We start from the raw sequence: 19,733 nt of genomic DNA, 5'->3' as shown, positions 1-19,733 counted from the left end.
TATTATGAACCTCCATATATATAGATGGGTGTGTTACATTTGACACCCTGTATCTGTTCTTAGACTCTTATTTTGAAAAAGTGAGGGAAGTTGCTCTTCAATTGGCCTGATAAACCGTTACATAAAGAACGGTTTGTCCCGCTGCATTTTGGGTGATCAGCAGAAAAGGAACAGAGCGTATAATACATGAATGGTTTGTAAGCGCTGTGAAGCACTCTAGGTCAGAATATGAACACTCACAGATCAAAACTGACGTGTATAATTCAGCCGGGCCAGGTCAGAGGTCGGTCTTTGCCTGAAGTGAAGGAGTTTGAGCGTCTGGATGTCGTAGGATGAATAGACAGGTTGGATCCTCATCTGTTGAAATACAAGCATGGATCCAGTCTGTTGTGGTGAAGAAAAAGCTGGGTCAAAAGGCAACCCCCCATGAGTTTCAGCCTTCATCTGTGGTCAGACGATGAGGATCATAACTGAGCAGAATCCAAGATACAAAAAGGCTGAAACAAAAATGGTTTTGGGGTGGCAGGCTACAGAGGGTGGCTGGACTAAGCCTCAGAGACGGACTGAGGAGCTCAGAAGATCTCTGCATAGAAAGGAGTCAGTTGATGTGAGGACTCAATATATAGATGAATTATTTATTGTTGCATTTGTGTGTCCTTTGTGTGTCACCACCTGACCACTCCTTTCTCCTCTTTTTGTCGCGTACTGCCCTCACCACAACCCAACACTGGCCATCTCGCCACCCACTGATCCAAACCTCTTTTCGCCTTCTACCCCTCCTCCCCCACCTCCCTTTTTTTTTCTCCCCTTGCCACTGTCGTTCATCAGGCCCATTTATTGCTTGAGCTCTGCTCTCGGCCCTGCATATATCTGCATAGTAATAGGCTGTTAATTAGCTCTGGCCGGGCTTTTCTGTGTGGAGATGGTCATAATGGAGTGGGCAAGGCGAGGGAGAGCTCACCTGGGCCACTCGTCCGGGGCCTTCCAGGCTTTGCTCTCCATTGTGAACGTGTGAGTGTTAATGTTGGGTCTTTTTTGTGGTTAAAAGCATGAAGGGGTGCATTAAAGTCACAGTCAAAGAAACGCATTAATGATTATTTGTGCCCATCTGCATGTTTGGGTGTGCATGGGTGTGCGTTTCTTCCTCGCACCCCTCCACCCGCCCGGTCCTCCCGCCCTTCCCCACCTAAATAGGCTTGCTGCTCTTTCAGCCTTTGATGTCGGCCCCCTGAGGAGTCTGCGGGTCCATAAAAAAAAAAAAAAAAAATCTGCAGTGCAGCTATAACAGCAGCAGCTTTAACATAAACCTGCCTTTTACACACTGCTCCCCCGCCAGCATCAGCAGTCACCCCGAAATCGTTGACCTGACCGGGGCGCAGGAGTCGCAGTTTTGGGGGCTCATAATGGAGCTGTCCCTGCGGGTGTGGAGCAGGTCGAGAGGCTCACGGTATCAGCAAGGAGGCACGAGCAGAGTGGCCCCGAAGGCTAGCGCCCAGACGGGCTTCTGTGCCCCTTCCGCGCGGCCCGCCGGAAGGTGCGCGCACGCTGCAAAAGCGTCGGCAAAAAGCGTCGGCAATCCTGCCGCCTCTTCAAAACGAACGCACAAACAGGTGCCTGCACAGTCAGAGGGAGCACACAGAGACAGAAGGCGCAGACTTGGCACGGCAAATCACGCCGAGAGCTATTTACATACGCTTTTCACAATATTAGGCATTTGCATTAAAAAAGAGATTTGGAATAGTTTAATTGAGCATGCGGGAGGGAGGAATAATGCATCTTTAAAGAGAGGGATCGAAGCAAACAGGCGGGATAGCGCTGGAGGGGAGAGCGGCGCGTTGAAGAAAACCCACATTCCCTGACTGCTGGAGAGGCATGGAGAGGCAAGGCGAAATATAAAGCAGTGTTAGCAAACAAGACAGAGATTGTGCGTTATTGTATCGGGGGATAATGCGTCCCACACAGCTGAAAGGTTAGCGACCTCCCCTCCCAGCTTTAGGCCACCGTGACCATTTCAATATGAAAGGAGTGGAAATCTAGGCTTTGAAAGGAGGCACTCAGCGAATGGGATCAGCTCACACTCCAGCCTACAGGAGCCGCTCTCATTTCCAAGCAACCCTCCCCGACGCCACCACCATCCCCCCCCCCCCCCCCCCCCCCTGTTCAGCAACTTTTAGACTCATCGTGAGCGACCCTGTTCAGAATATTCCTTGTTTTGTGCTTACCCATCCATTAGTTGACGATGCTGATTTCTGTAGCGTCGTTTTTATGGTCCCAGTTTTCAACGAATGTTGCCGGTTTTTAATTAAACTGAGAGTTGAGACTCGCTCACTCACTGCTTTCGGACATTGCCCTGACGATATTCCAATAATATCAAGTAATGAGTCTGAGCCACCCCGCTGAGAATCTAAACTTCTCATTTGGCTCCTTTGCTGCGTAGCCTAATGATGTATGCATCGCTTTATTGCCGCTCGCTTTCCAGCTGTACAGGATGAAACTCAAATGGACTTGTTTGGAGCTCAAGCTGAGCAGCCAGTCTGTTAAGACGAGAACTTACACCATCCTGCAAAAGCATTGATTTCTCTCCAGCTTATTGCTTTCTTTAAATGATATGATAGACCAACACAAAGTAGTATGTGATTGGGGAAGTTAAAAAAAAACAACAACGTATTTTTCACTTAATGTTGCATATTCAAGCCTGTTTTCTTCATTATCCCTGAATAAAACCAAGTGCGAACCGTACCCTTAATAAGTCATCTAACAAGCAGAGAGAAATTAGGAGTTTTATTCCCGGTTTAATTCCAGATGTTCTCAGAGGTTTCTTTAGAGGACATTAGTAAACAAACAGCATGCTATAAGCCATCAAAGCAAACGTGTAGAAGAAGAGGATCTGGCCTAATGGGATTAAAGTTAAATACATTGACTTGCTTGATAAACGCGTAAAACTGACACTCAACAGCAGGGGTTTCCCAAAGTGGGGGTCGGGACTCCCCAGGGGTTCTTCAAACACCTCTTAGGGGTCCCGAGATGATTTGGTGCTGATTTGCTTAAAAAAGATTTTGTACTTCCTTATTTATGAAACCGATACCAAAAAAAAAAAATCAGAAGGGCTTAGTACAAATATGTGTCATACTTTCTTAATTTTTCTTTGTGAAACAGTTTAAAAACATGTCCCCTTTCCACCTACTCTACTTTGTGCTGGTCTGTAACATAACATCCACATAAAGTGCATTATAATTTGTAGATGTGTGAAAAAAAGGGTATGAACGATTTTACAACATTTGTCACACAACGACTTTTAATTCTATTCATAAAACAAGAGAGGGATTGTCTCACCAAAACAGTGAGGTCACTACAAGTGTGGCCCACAGCATGCGCTAGCCATTAGGCCCCTCTCTCTCAATCAGCGGCTTAATCGGGGGGTTCATCAACACTAACCAGATTTAATTGGGATGTAATCGCCGGCTCCCTCCATATATATATATATATATATATATATATATATGCTTGCGCCCAGGCCGTTGCTCGCATATCAACAGCGTTGTTCCATTGATCCGGCCTCACAAGAACAAAAGCTTAGAGGAGATGAAATGGCATTTGACCCGGCTCTGTTGCGGGGGCCTTGCTAAATAGCAGGCGATTTTATTGACTACGTTGCAGCAGCAGCAGCAGCACGGCCACTTACCCAAGTCTGTTGTTCAGGCATTGACATCTCTACTGTAAGACAAGTCTCCACCGGCCAGGTGACCCAGAGGAATGCTTGGATGTCAATGCAAGTGACAGCTGGTGTGTGTAAGTTTGCCTCCCTTTAGAAGTGTGTGTGTGCGTGTGTGTGTGTGCGTGGATTTTGAAGGCGTGAGCGTGCATAACATGCCTGTGAATGTGCATGCACGCGTGCCTGCAACAAGAAATCGATGAACCCCGGGGTTAATAGCGAGGAGGAACTGACTCACGAGCTCTGCTAACAAACATCAGACTGTTAGCATAACCTCAGCGCACCCCTCTCCCTGTGGAAATCCACTGACATTGATTATAAACCTCAGACTGCATTTCAGTCTGGTCTCACTGGCTTATCTCTGACTATGTAAAGCCTCTGCCATGAGCCCATCACTCCACTACAAGCAAATTAGGAGTTAACCCCTTCCAAAAAAAAAAAAAAGAAAAAAAAAAGGAAATCTTAACAGACCAAGGACGTAGAGAAAGAAAGGCTTTGAATGAAATTCAATTTGAGGATATCCTTTCTGGCAGCAGGCTGGCTAAGCAGTTGTCCTCCTCCTTGGAGGAGTCAGGTCTAAAGCCCTCTGAGGCTTATTCCAGCGAGCTTTTCGCTCCAGACATGTCAGAGATCACTTTACAGTCACACACTCTAATATTATAAAAGAAAGGATTGTGATGGGACAGTTCTGTTGTATTCTGTCCAAACCAATGGACATTTTTTTGATGATGTCCAGTTTAACGATAAGAACCCTTGTGGGATTATGGAAACTGGGTAGTCGTCCGTCTTCGGATGGTTTTTAGGTTTCAGTTTTCCTAGATTCATCCCAAATTTGCACTGCTTACTTTTTTTCCCCCACAACCTTTGCAGTTAATCTTTAATTTTCAAGTTTTATAGGCTTTATTTTAAAAAAAAAATAATTTTTGGAAAAACAAAGGAAATCTGTTTTTTCAAAGATCGACTGGGATTTAGTCTATTCAAATTGATTAAACCCCAGTAGTATCATAGCTATAAGGATTCTTCTCAGTATGTTTTATTTTTAGGTAAGAAGAATTCAACACAAATATTGGTGATTTTTATAAAGCCTGTGTCTAACTAGAAATAAAAAAATCCAGTAATGTGTGGAAAGGTGTGGCTGCGTTTTTTCCCCATAATTTACTTCAATCCTTTTTGTTTCTGTCTTACTTCAAAGGAGGAAGACTACTTTGGGCACATGTCATGAACTAAGATAGTGTTCTGGGATCTTTATTGACCTCCATTAAGGAGAAAATTTAAAGAAATGGCAATAAAGCTGTCGTGTCCCAGCATAAGGGGCCAGTGGGGCCTGGCCCCACCAGATGTCGCTGTGGAGCTCCATGATTGCGACAATCGTTCTTTATAGAATAATATTGTCAAAAAGACCGATTTCCTTAACAATAAAATTATGTTAGAAACTTTTGTATCAAAGTCTTCCAGAAAACAAATCCTCTGGCCCCAAGCTCGGATCGTCCAATCAAAATTCTTGAATTTCAGACGTTATGTTTACGTTCTGCCTGATAGTGTGCGACCATCTAGACAAGGCACATTTGTATAGCACATTTCATTACAAGGACAATGCAAAGTGCTTTACATTTAAACACAATAAAACAGGAAAATTAAAACTAAAAGCAAATATTAATCTAGTGTTGGTTGTCAGTGCTAGCCCATTGAAAGATTGATGTGAACCTTTTCTGGTCAATAAATGAACAATATGAGTGAGCCTTCATTTGTAATTTGATGTATAAATATTTATTACATTTAGCTTATATAAAATGGATGGTTTATTCTCATCTATCTGTTTAATTTAAAATTAATCAAAGTCAGGTGGTATGAATCACTAGAAAAAATAAAATAAATTGCTGTTAATAGGTGTTGAGTTTTTGTGCCCCACTTTAACTTATCTTGCCAGAGACGCCACTGCAATAAAGAAAAGACTTCCCCACGTTTCTGGCCTCTATATTATCTTTAGAAAAGCTAAGGTGATGATAGCATCCAGCAAACAAGTTGCTTCATTTCAAAGCCTGCAGGATATGATGCAAGAACAACATTTGTCTCCTCCTTTTTTTTTTCATACCAGATAAGTCATGTTGTATTTGACTGCCCTTTAGTGATGAGGAGGAAGAATCGGTAGACTTTTAGTGGATCTAATCTACAAAACACGGGTGGTGTTGGAGGGCTGACTGACGACTCTGGCAGGGACAGGATTTACACAACAGTTAATTAAAAATGGAATTCCTTGTCGTAATAGAAAACAACATAGTGGTTTAACAAGAGAAAGATGAAGGAAGTGAACATTGAACACCCATGCCTGTTTTTCAAAAACAGCCTCATTTTATTTTATTTTATTTTTTTGGTTCACTCTTGAAGTTTGCATGTTGAGTGATTGTGTGTTCTCTGCTATATGACCAAGATTAGGAAAAAAAGAGACGGCGTGCTTTTTCATGCAGGAGCCACATGATTGACAGAAAGCAGAATGTAATTTAGTCCAGCACTGATAAGAACGCACTTGCAAAAGATGTGATCAAGCAAGCGCTTTAACAGAAAATGTTGTTTTCCTATTACTTACTATCATCTCGCACTCGCTAAATGTCTGACACTGAGGAAATTAAAAACTTTAACTAGCCGTTTCATTTCGGCACGATATTTCCTCCCATTCCACCATGATAGCCTTGTTTTTTGTCTTCTAATCCATCTTTGAATGTGTATATATTCATTTTGCCTCCTCAACTCTGAATGAATAAAAAGAGGGGGAGGGGGGGGGATGTTATAGAAAAACAGGCTTATCTTAGTCTGCCAGCTTAGTTCTCGCTAAGCCTCCAAGCATGGAGAATAAAGAGAAGGGAGCGCTGCTCTGAATCTTACTGCTCTCTCTCTCTCTCTCTCCCTCTCTCTCTCTCTCTCTCTCTCTCTCTCTCTCTCTCTCTCTCCCTCAGCTGTTTTCAGCATCTGCCGTGGCCTTTCCGGCAGCTGGAATAGAGTCAAGACGTGCAAGAGACCGTAGTTGTATTTGTCTTTTAAAACGTGATTTATGGAGATGGTGGAGAGCGTGGTTCAAACCCCCCAGAGTTAAACGTTCTTGGTCTTCTCCTCACTGTTCCTGGATTTCATCGACATGTTTGTTGATAGTCGATTAGAATTCTGTGTAGAATGATTTCAGAGCTCAGATGTCTGTTTATTGGGGAAGGTGTTGGGAAAGCCCAGTATTTTCTGGTGCTCTGTATTTTTCATATCATGCCTGCATTGTTGGGAATACGACATTTTCACTGGTCCACAAGTCAAAAGACTGAGTATGGGCTTGGCAAAAGGACTGCCTGAATGGTAAATGGCTTGTACTTGTATAGCGCTTTAACTAGTCTTGACGACCTCCAAAGCGCTTTACGCAACACCTTAGTCATTCACCCATTCACACCCTGACGGTGGTGAGCTATGTTAGCAGCTACAGCTGCCAGCTGACAGCTGGGGTAGACTGACAGAGGCAAGGCAGCCATACACCGGTGCCACCACACCCTCTGATCACCACCAGCTGGCAATGCGGGTGAAGTGTCTTGCCCAAGGACACAATGACGGAGACAGTCAGAGCAGGGGATCGAACCGGCAACCTGCCAATTGCAGGATCCTGAGAGTAGCTGGAACATCATGCCTCACCCTAACATGATTCTTCCACCGTGGGTTTCAGTTACTTGTAGGCCCCGTACCATGAAGGCACTGCCGCCATGCTCCACCCAGGACTCCACCCAGGACTCCACCCCATTAATAAACCACTGGGACCTACCTAAAGAAGTTCTGTGAAGGCTTTAATTACACTGTATGGCATATTAAGGGGACCTCTTCAACCAACATGGCTAAGACATGTTAGAGAAAATAGGACACCCCTTTAAATATCCAGTGATTTGTAAGAAATGTTCAGAAATGTATTTCTTGATTTTTTGGAAGACAGCAATTTAATTGCAAGTAAACAATATTTAACTGGATTTTATTCATCAAATAAAATGACGTGTCTTCTAACTGTTAGGACACCCCTCATCTAATTGCTAGTTTGAAGTGAGAAACCTTGATCCGTCTGCCAGCCTCTGACATCAGTTTGCCCTACTCCTCTCTTTCTGCTTTCAGTTAATTCTCAGCCAGTTAATAATGGATTTACTCCTATGGGTTGGGCCATCTTGGTGTTGCAGGGCCCAGTTCCGTTTCAGCTTTATTTAGTTTTTTCACATGGACCTTTCAAGAAAACTTTTTTTCAAGAACCGTCTGATGCATGGCCTAATCCATATAGATTATAGTGGTGAGCTGGCCAGGTCCTGCTGCAGCTAAGGTCTCCTTCTTTGGACACATCCCTTGAAAGTTAAACTTTCAACACAAACCCTTTCTGGCTGTACAGGCATGAACTTTCATACCAAAAGTAGCAAGAGCCCGCTGTAGATCCAATGATGACAGTTTAGAGTTTTTGGAGACTTCTTTTAGCATTTTATAGGCTGCTTCCAGGGTGGACTTGCCTAAACAGCCAGACCTGTGCATGTTGGCAGTTGTTTTGAATGTCCTCCATTTCTAGACTAGCTCTCATAAAGTGGTATGACTGATTTAAAAATCTTCGAGGCCTCTTTAAAACCCTTACTGGCTGCTACAGCCTCCTTCCTGAAGGCCCCAGACAGCTGTTTAGATCTTACACTGGTGTTTACTCTGACTTCAACAAGAGCACAATCAAACTACACAGCTGAAGGGAAAACCACTGCATACTTCAGAATGCTGATAAATAGTATTCAACAATCATGTGTACATTATAAGATATGCCTGGGTGGGATTTTACCCATTCTAAGTCTGCATACATTTGGAGATGTCCAGATCTGCTTCTCAGTAGGAACTGCATTTTTGTAGTTGTACAAAAAATACTTCTTCAGCTTTATTTCCTTAGAGACTGTTTTACTGCCACTCTTCCATGAAGCCCAGATTTGTAGAAAGCATGAAAATGGGTTGTTGCTACAACAGATTATCTCACATATGCTACGGATAAACGCTGACGGACTTCCACTTTGGCTAAAGAGTCCTTACCAATTAGACCTGTTTCAGATGCAGCCTTACTCTTAATAATGCTGGACTCTGTCTGTCTTAGTTGAAAGTATCGTCAGCGTTAGTTCACATGTGACACAATGCTATCCGTAAATAGATTTGACAAATTTTCAAAACTTTTTTGTTTACCTTTCAGAGTAGGAGAAAATTCCAAAGCATGAAAAGCATTTTCATGCTCAAAGTTTCTGGTTGGAGTCTTGTTTAATTCAAGGCCGGAGACAGGCACTGAGATAGTCCTAGCAAAGGGGGGAAAAGTCTGTTGAAATTACTGAGTTTTAGCCACAGCAGGAAAAGAGATCATTACCTTAAAGAGCACTAATGTGGCATGTATTAACGTGCAGTTAATAACAGCTATATAGTCATAAACATTGCAGTTGGACAACGTCAACATCACAGTCTGTAGAATAGAAGTTTATTAGTTCAATCTAATGCCATCTTTTCAATAGTCTTTATATGAATACTAAAGTGTTTACATCTGGGCATGAATAAGGTCAAGTTTTGTGCATTTCCTAACACTACAACAAGCACTTCAGATTCAAAGTTAAACAGTTTCCCCCTTAAACCTGTTTTTCTTTTTTTTTTCTTTTTTACCTTTCCTTTATTTAGACCTTGTTCTTCCCTTTCTAAGTGAAAGCAGCGATTGACAGAAACACAGCGCGGTTTAAAGTCTTTGGTATTGGCTCTGGATTATATCGCTGCTTTAAAAGCGTAACCTTTTCTAACCCTGTTTGTCTCAAACTCTCTATTGCTTCCAGGTGCCTGTCCTGCGTCAACGCCAACTTCCCCTGCCACTGGTGCAAATACCGCCACATGTGCACACAGGACGCCAGCGACTGCTCCTTCCAGGAGGGTCGAGTCAACACCTCGCAGGTAGGCGTGTTACACGGGCAAGCTCAGGAACGCAGCCATGCAAGGCAACTTGTGAATGTATTTCCAAGTACTAATACCGTGCTCACACACACACACACACACACACACACACACACACACGCGTTTGTCGGTATGTACGGCTGCATAGCAGTCCTAGCGGTGCAGCTGGGACCTGTGCAGATTCTGAATGTGTGTTGTGTGTTTGGATGAATTAGTGCTGCTGTGAGTGGCCCAGCAGCAGCTGTTGCACTCTAAGCAGCACTAGATTTATTCACTTATAAACAAGTCGGGGTGAATGGGTATGCAAATGGAGGCATGCGCTGTCGTCCCAAATGTAATATTGGCATGAAAGCCCTCATCCACTCCATGGCTCCGCTCTTTGTCGAATTCTCTAATTCTCCCTGGCTTGTGAACAAACATGTAGACATTCATGCAGATAATAATACCTCGCATATACTTTCGGAAGTAGTATATATATATATTTTTTTAATAATGGACCATCTTTATGTTAGCTGTCTCGAATAAAGATTCATCTTAATGCAGGGTGCTCCATATTTTACTAAACTTTCTGTGGCGTTTCTTCCATTTTGTGACTTGTCAGATTTTATTTTTATTTTCTCCCTTTCCTTTTGTGCAGCGTGGATACCAACACACTCGGCTATTCATTTGCTCCTGCCACTTTTCTCTTGGTTTTTCACTCACTTCCATCTTTGTTTTTTTTGGAAGAAAACTGAGATGTTGAAAGGGTATAATCAGGAAAAACATGCCGCTCTGTGCACTCAGTGTGGGTGGGTATGAAGTAGGTGTGTGTGGGTCTGTTTGGATGTGGGTCTCTGCAGGCTCTTGGAATTTCCTATTTTTGTGTTTGCTGTATGATTTCCTGTGTCCATCAACACTGAGTTTGACTTAAAGCATCTCTGAAAAATGTTCTAGGGCGTTCAAATGTACCTACACAGACAAATATGTTGTAACCTCTGGTAAAGATTTGTAAAAGCCTTAAAATAGCGCCTCTCTCTTTCTAAGCAACAACATGATCTCACTCTGAAACACTAAGACAAACTAAAAAAAAATCCTCACTGATGCTTGAACACATTTATTCAGTTTATTCTCTATAGGTTTTCTATGGGACGGCCTTCTAAGGACTGAGATTAACAAGAAAGACGGTTGATTCTGTGTCTATTGTACCATGTATGTGTTACTTTCACTATATCTTTTTGAAGATTAAACTGTTTAATGGCCTCATGCCATTGCCAACCTATTTTTCCGTTTTCTGACAGAATCCTCCCGATTTTCATTCAAAATCTCTTTCCATTTCATTCAGTCTGCAAGGTTCTCTGTAGTGTACAAAGAGAAGCAGGCCCACAGCAACACAGATCCTCCACCATACTTAACAGTCGACATCAGAGGGTTTTCCACACCTAGCCTACCTGGAGTGTTTGTCACTCAATCTCATCTGAACAGATCACAATGTTGCAATCAACATTCCAATATGGCACTCCAGATTCCCCAGGCTGACGTATGAATTGCACTAGAAACGCTGAAGCCTGCAGAGGATAATTATTCTGTGTTAAAGCAGGATTCGTCCAAGCTGCCCAATAAATCACTACTGCAACATCAGCGTGTGCAGGAAAAAGTTTTTAAAAAAACTGTTTAGATTAATCCAAAAAAGGTTAGAAAAAATAAAACAACTGCACTTCTATTCTGATGCTGAAGGTTTTTTGGTTTCCATCCCAGAAGCTTTCTGAAGAATTCAATTGAGAAAGCTTCTTGGATGGAAAGCGAAACATCTTCAGCTACAGAATAGAAGTCCAGTTGTTTTTTTGTTTTTTTTTAACCTTTTTTGGATTGATCATGACTTGAATGACTGAGAATCTTCACCAACAGACTGTTTGGACTGCAGTGGTTATTAATGCACACTTTGCATGGCAATACAATATTCAACCTGTAGGATGATTTTACTGAAGTAGATGCCCAAAACTGACACATACGATAGAGCTCACTGTGCCAAAGGCCACAGAAAGTGTTGTAAGCAATAACATCACAATCATATAACTTAATATTGTGCAGCCCTGTACAATAGTGTACAGAACCACCTTACATTGGACAAAAATCAAATGTAAGGTGGTTCTGTTTTAGGATAAATATTACAAACAAATTGTGAATTAAAGTATTTAGCACAAATGTTAATATTTCACCATTATTGTCCTAAAGAACATAATTTTTCACAATGAGATCATTTCATATTTCAGTAGTCTGAGTAGTTTGAGTAGTCGGCATGTTGCATTGTATTGGTATATTTTTTTATAAAATGCTCAATGCATTTAGATTTTATTATCAGCCTTCAACAACATTTAGTCACTCATGTTGCACTTTTGGAAAATGTCTTTACGTTTGGGACAGTAGGTCAGAAAACGCTTTTTTTGTGGCATCTCTTCCAAACTAACAGTTGGCAGGGTGATGGCATCCAGTGGTTGTCATGGAAACTCTTTTTCCAGGAGTGGGCCAGATAAACATAGGTTCTCATCCAACCCGGTAGACAGTGGAAATAGATCTCTGTCCTACTTATACTCCAGGGAAACATGTATCATGAATAAAAGTTACTAAAAACTCTGGTCAGTTTCAGAAAGTAAATATTTGTATTCAAAGGTTTTTTGTGTCCTGTCTAGCAATGAGACAATAAGAATTGTTGTCTTAACGCCAAAGAAAGCCCAACAGATTTTACTTTCACAAGGGGAGCCTTACCGCTTTCACCATAGTGCTCCGCTTGATTTATACATGCAAGAAGCTTTATTATGATTCATGCAGGGAATATTTCATGTTATACGGACACTGAAACAAGAAGGTAGAAGAGGAAAAAAAAGGAGAGAAACAGATGAGACAAAATGCCAAAAGGGAGAAAAGGTGAAAGAGACAGAGGAGAGAAAACAACATCAACCTCAGTCTGCTTCTTCACCTGCAAAGAGAGATATAAAAAGAACAGCAAAACCAGCCGATAAAGGATTACAGGTACAAACAAGCAACGCCTTGATACCATCATTGAATAATATACAGTATTATTTAATACGAAATGTATAAAAAAGTGCATAAAGGGAACAGTTAGATGCACTGGCAATTATTTGTTGAGATGGGATTTTTTTTCCCCCACCTATTAAAAAAAATATCCCCAGAGGTTTGTTGTTTATTGATGGTCCTGCAGAAAAGGCGGAATAGGTCTTAGAACCTTTCGCAGATGTTGTCGATACATTTGTTGAGGCCTCCACGTGTAAAGGAGTGGAAGTATCTGGCGGCACTTAGTTTGTGTTTAGGAGAGCTAAGACTGAGAGCGGAGAGGCGTACAGAGAAAGAAACGGGGCACAGGAAGTCGTACTTGTCCCACAACCACAGATGGATCGCTGTTATTGACGCGGCCGACGGTGAGGAGACAGCTCCGGGCCTCGGATCCATCCTTGTGTTCTCGCTGTCATTGAGTAGGTACTGTTTTGAAGCCACGCATATGCTCGCTTTGGCCAACAGCGGTAGTTTTGTCACACATTTATCTCCTCTAGTCTCGATTTTGTTCCAATTTGCCAGTTCGTAGCCCCCGCTGAAGGCAATATTGCCCATCACTGCTGCCTGGGAAAGTTTCCCCCTGTGTCATTAGCAGTCAGTTTCCGGAGTGATTGAATTCACAGTACACTGGTTATATTCCCAAAGGCATTTGTCATATTTCTTGAGGCTGGCTTCACTTCATATCTGATAAAACTCATAGCATCTGTGAAAATGCGGCGTTGGTAAACTCACAAAGATTCCCCCCTTTTTCCTCCTTCCGCGCGCGTGTAAAAAGATAACTTGTTTTGTTGTTTTTTTGTTGTTTTTTTGCCCTTTTGAGGTAAATATAATTCTCCACTGTCACTTCCTGGATTTGTAAATGTGTATAAATCAGCTCTTTTGTGACAGCAGATAAACAGAGAAGCACATTAGAGGCAACCAGGCAGAAAATTGCCAGAGTCGGAGAAACACTTGAGAAGGCCATCAAAGGGAAAAGGTGCATAAACACAAACAATGAGAGAAACAAACACGGGCGCAAACAAACAACAGAGAGAAACAAATTTGCCGTGCTCCAGTGAATCCCAGCATTGGGCCGGTGGAGCTGGTTTGGGCCGCGGCCGGGCCCCCCGGGGGGCTGGGTTCAGATGACTTCATTTAGATTCAAGGAAACAGAAAATAATAAATGAATAAGGCAATATTAAAAAAAAAAAAACAGCAGAAAATGTAATAGGAAAATCGGCTGGTTTGTGTTTTTTTTACTTTGATGTAGGAGCCTGCCTGCTTCTTCTGCTGCAGATTGCATTTTTCCCGCCTGTTAATTAAGGCGTTAGGTGTTGCATGTTTTCATCCAGGATAAATGACTTAATGCAGAAGGTGATTGGCAACAGAGGCGAAAACTGTGCAAAAACATGCCTTTAGTTCTGCGTATTTCTTTTTTCTACCTTTTTTTTCCTTTGTGTTGAGCCCCACCTTAAAAAGTCCACCTCAACCTGGATCAAAAGTCACGATTATCAATTTTAACGTGGCTTTTTTTACTCTTTAACATAACGTTTGATATGTTAAGATTTAGTTTAAATGTGCATGTACACGTGAAAGTAGGAGGCAAAACAGAAACATTTTAAGAGATTTCTTTCCTTTAACTTCTATCCAGTGTAAAGGTACGGCGCTTTGCAAAAGCATGCAGGTCTGACTAAGCTTGAGCTACTTTGCAAAAAACAAGTGACAAACATTTCTGTATTTAAACGGGCAAAGCTGGTAGAGACATACCCCTAAGTCTTGCGTCTTTGATTGGGGCGAAACACATGACACTTTACAAGTATCTATGCTTTATTTTCATCCGTCAGATGTACGGACCTTTTGGGGGTGTGGATATTTTTGCAAACTCTAAACTCTCTTGCTTTTTTTGTTATTTTGTTATTTTTTTTTAAGTCGGGCAGCAGCGGTGACATTAAAAATGCAAATTTTATACAATGTATTGGTCAATTTTCCGCGTTCTGTTTGTTTCACTTATTCAGGTTTGCATAAAATTCAGCGCTGAGCTGGCTGTTTCCCTCGGTGTGATGTATTCATTAAGACAACGCCTGACTGAAGTCATCCGAATGTGTCAAAGGAAGTACTCATTATGAGCCAGAGCTTGTTCTGCATCAGCCGCTCCGAAACAGTTTAGTTAACCGTCGAGGCACTGACCTTTTTAGAATGCGAAAATGCAGCGCAGCCGCAAAGGCTTGGCCCACGGTGTGAGCCGACTTCCCCGCTGTCTTGCTTCGCTCCCCTCTCTCTATGCTGATCAAACATGTCCTCTCTCCTTCTTTTTCTACTACTTTACCTCTTTCCTCCCTCCTCTTGTGCTCTCGTTCCTCCAGCCTTGCCTCCTTCCACTTAAAGGAATGCGGTAGACATGCTGCTGCTGCTGCTCAGAGGTGTGCACAGGCAGCTTTGTAGTCCTGCCTCATTAATTATCATTAGTATGCTGCTTTAAGCTCCAGATGTACACAGGGTGAATAAAGATACGCAGATCAGTGATAGCTTTCATGCAGCTAATTAGAGGATGCATCAACTTGATGACTGAGCCGGTCAGATGGTCGTATGTTGCTGTCAAGTCGCCACGCGGCTGCAGCAGACATGAGCGTGCGTTCTGGAGCGCGCACACACACACATACACACACACACACACACACACACAGGTGATGATCGGCCCACATCAATAAAACCACTGACAGGTGAAGTTAATAGCACTGATTAATGTTCTGCTGGAAACAACATTCCCTCGGATGCTACTTCAACGCGTCTCAGCCAACTTAGCAGGCCAGTCACACGCTCCCTGATGGCTGCCAGCAGAGCTGGCAGAGCGATACGACCGGTTACACAGCGTGAACTGCTCCAGAACATGCCTTTAAGTAACACGCAGAGGAGCCCGAGGCATTGACCCAGCCCTCAAAAACCCCCCCAGACCCCAATTTATGCAAGCATCCAGCGGGTCGCAGTAACGACTTGGACCCACATGAAGCCACAGACTGCAGGGGCCGAAGGATTTCCCGCTGATATGGCTGGGCCTTGGCACCTGTAGAGGTCATGTTATCCATCAGAGCCTACCTTACGGTGCTTTGCAAAGGTATTAATCTTCCCTTCCCAGTACTGCCCTGTGTTTAACATATCCGTCTTCCTATTATTGCTGATTAGCACGTCCTTCACCATGGGGAAGATGTGTTCAGGGTGACGTCCAGCGTTAGTTTTCCGACACTCGTTTCGTTTTGCATTTGGCCCAGAAAGTCACATGTTGGTCCCATCTGGCCGGGGCACACCCCTCTGTGAGGTTTACACCGCCCCTTACACGGGTTGTGCCTCTTCTCCACAAAGGCCTTATATGTAGAGTGTTGGACTAACAGCTGGATAGATTCTCCCACCTAAACGGTGGATCTTTGCAGAGTTCCCAGGAGCCTTTGGGCTGCTTGTGAGTTTAGGAAAAGCCATGTCTGGGTTGGTTTGCAGTCGTTCCCAAAATCTGCGTCAGACGATGGATTGAACAATTCTCTGTGAGATGTTTACGGTTTTTGATATCCCTGCTTTATACTCCCTGACCTGTCTGCTGTGCTCCTTGGTCCTTATGATGCCGTCTGTCCTCCAATGTTCTCTAGCAAACCACGGAGACCCTCATGGAACAATTGGATTTATTCTGTAATCAACAGGTGGACTCTATTTAGTAATCTGACGATTTCTTAATTCATTTGCCTGGGGGTATCCGAGTAAGCAGGGCTGAATAACAATGCGCACCATGCTTCCAACATTTTTATTGATGAACTTCCCATTAATGCACTTTGTTGGTCTGTAAGAATAAACTCAGGTCAAACAGTATTTTTGTATTTACACCATAGATTGGGCCGGTAAGTGTGGTTTTCCAGCTGATCAGTGTTTACAAATAAGCAAACGGTTGTGTGTAATGCCAGAAGAAAGCCTTGGATCTCCCCAGCTCATCTTATTTTCCCTGTTTGATCCGAAGACCACCGAGCCCTCTCCTCTTGTTAAACGGCTCCCTCGTTCCCCCAACAAGTCAATTAGCCGGAGCCAGACACTCTATCCCTTTGTCTTCCAGCTATGGGTGTCAGAGTTACAGCTGTCTCTTCATTGTTTCAGATTGCTGGGACTCGGGCTGTTGATGAGTAGCTCTGAGCGGCCCAGCTTTGGAAGCTCTGAAGCTGGAACTGGCACAGATCAAGCTTCCCCTTCTCCCTCTGGGTCCTTCTGGCTGGGGGAACTGCTTGCCACCGATAGGCTCAACTGTGTGTCTGTGCGTGTGTGTGTGTGTGTGAGCATGCTTATACACATCTTAATTATTCATAGTGTATTAAAGCTTAAAGATGCTTCTCTGATCATTGCCGTGTTTAATGGAGAGTGACAGCGGAGATGGGATGCGAAAGGTCGAGCTCCAGATTATGGGAGGACTGTGGCAATGCCCTGGTTATAAAACAGGAGCAGTTTAGTTTAAACCACAATATTGTACTTCATATATATATATATATATATATATATATATATATATATATATATATATATATATATATATATATTAGGGCTGGGCAAGTTAACGCGTTAATTTCGCGTTAATTCATTAGACTATTAACGGCGATATTTATTTTATCGCGCATTAACGCATGTTGCTCACATGCCTTCAGTCAGTGTCAGTCAGCACGCGCGCTGACTGCAGGGCGCTGTCACGGCAGCACTCTCGCTCCCCCTCCCCTCTCGTACATGGCTCAGCGGCACCAGCCAATCAGCACGCAGGCTCAGCCTGGCCCGCCCACTCAGCTTCACACAAGCTTAACACACAAACAGCTGAGAGAGACCGCAGCAGCGAAAAAACATGAACACGGGAAGTAGCACCGTTCGGCTTTATTTTAATACCGTAAATGAAATCAAGCTGTATGTTTTGTAAAAAGCCGGTTCATTTCAGTGGAAACACAACAAATTTATCTAAGCACGTGAAAAAACATGAAAACGTCGAGCCCCAGAAACGGAGAGAGGAGACGAAACTTCTCTCATTGCCCCGACAGACCCACAGACTGATGTCTCTGACTGAGGCGTTTCAGTCCTCCAGGGAACATCCAGGTAGATCAGTGGATGGATGTTACTGGAGCCCACACATAACATGTAATTAAGACCTTGAAAGAACCCAGTACATATATTAAAAAGTGTTATTTAAGATAAGATAACATTAGCTAATCCTTTTTTTATCCCACGACGGGGAAATTTATAGGATTAAAGCAACAGGCAGGTGCACACAACACAGACAAAATTACATAAGGATTGAAATATATAAGAGGTGGATTAGCGAAAAAACACTGAACATAACATTATTATTATTATTATTATTATTATTATTATTATTATTTAATTGTAATAATAAAATAAAAACCACAAAACCCAAAAGGTCAACAGTTTCATGATACATCAAGCTTAGGGACTGGCTAATATACAGGAGGTCAAAAAAGGCAATATTTTGGCTGCAGTGCTTGCTGTTCTCTTATGAAGAAAAGATCAACTAGTGCACTAAATTCAATAGATGGGTTGAAAATATCCAGTATAAAATAAGTGCTACAAATGTTACAACACTTTTGTTCATATGGCAGCAGAACATTAAAATAAAAGTGCTCTTTACACTACTTTTGAATTCATTCTTGGAGTTTGTAAATACAATGCGATTAATCGCGATTAATCGCGATTAATCAGGGCGATTAATCGCGATTAAATATTTTAATCGTTGCCCAGCCCTAATATATATATATATATATATATATATATATATGTATATATATATATATATATATATATATATATATATGTATATGTGTGTGTGTGTTCTTTCGGGCCTTCATTCTGCTATTTGTAACATGGCAAACATTTCTAAAACATATATCCTTTTCTGTCAGCTTTACAATTGTGTGCTACATAGACTCCTAATAACACAGAGAACTCTAAGGGTTTACAAATGAATCAAATCAGAAACGCCTCTTATGTAGTGTTTTAGAAAGCGTCTAGAGCTTTGTAGAATATGAAAAGGACGACCATGGCCTGATGCCTAATTACCTGTTCTCTGTCTCCATAAAGCACTTCAAAGGGGTCCCAAAAGATTCAGATCCTATTTCTCACTTTAGTTGTCTCGTTAGGCTGGAGAGATCTCCGACCTGGCATCACATTTGTTCGGATCGCTTAAGCAGTATTTGTCAACAAGCTTTTGTGAAACCGGCATTGATCGGCTCCACCTGTTTTAGGGAAAGAAAGAAAAAAATGGACAGAATATGCAGGACGAAGGCGGGAGATGAAGGGATAGGAAGGTTAAAAAATGAGTTGTGAAGGAGGGAAAAAGAGAAGGCCAGTTGGAGGAAGATGAATTGAGGACAGCTGTGTTGGAAGGGGGGGAAATCATTAACACGAGGCCAGAGAAAAGACGGCACTTGTCGATGAAAGGAGGAGCGGAGGAGGATGCGAGAGATGTTTAACTATTCGCGAGATGAAAGGATACTTGAGTGTCGTGACACTAACCGTGCCTTGTATCTCCATAATATCTACTCGATAATTCCATATCATTATCTAATGTTATCTGCCGGGCCTTTAATCTTCCCTTTAAGCCCGGCCTCTGAAAAGCGTTTGATTATGATATAGATTTACATTACGGGTTCAGAAGTTGCTTTTGTCTGCAGAACATGAAGGACAATCATTGCCACTGATGGACTAACCCAGGATTCTAGGTATCTTTTCCTTCTTTCTTATTGGTAACCTTTATTTTTGCCTTACCATGGGACGCATTAACCTGACTCTTGCCAGATGGATTTCGCTCCGCCTAGCTCCACTCACATCCATCTGGGACCTCTCCATAGGAATTGCCTTTTTTGAAGGCTGGGCATTATCAAAAATCCTTGCATATGATTGGATAAGCCACTTGTCTGTCATCTTTATCGACGTGCTATTTCAACCACTCACACCGAAGCTAACCTGTGACGCTGATGAGAGCGACGCAGGAAAAAACAAAACTTTTTTGTTTTTAAATGTG

General features: G+C 42.5%; 1 protein-coding gene across 1 annotated transcript in view; it reads left to right on the top strand.

The window, feature by feature from the left end:
• plxna1a (plexin A1a) overlaps positions 1-19,733 on the top strand; it is a 359,702-nt gene that overhangs the window by 186,233 nt on the left and 153,736 nt on the right. The window contains exon 9 of the mRNA XM_036125192.1: positions 9,547-9,661. Coding sequence (XP_035981085.1) covers positions 9,547-9,661 — 115 coding nt within the window. The remainder of the gene's footprint in view (positions 1-9,546; positions 9,662-19,733) is intronic.

The sequence above is a fragment of the Fundulus heteroclitus genome, chromosome 1 (genome assembly GCF_011125445.2).
Source record: "Fundulus heteroclitus isolate FHET01 chromosome 1, MU-UCD_Fhet_4.1, whole genome shotgun sequence".
In the NCBI taxonomy this organism is placed as follows: Eukaryota; Metazoa; Chordata; class Actinopteri; order Cyprinodontiformes; family Fundulidae; genus Fundulus; species Fundulus heteroclitus.
The sequence above is the reverse complement of the archived record's forward strand: the minus strand, read 5'-3'. Positions and strand labels throughout refer to the sequence as shown.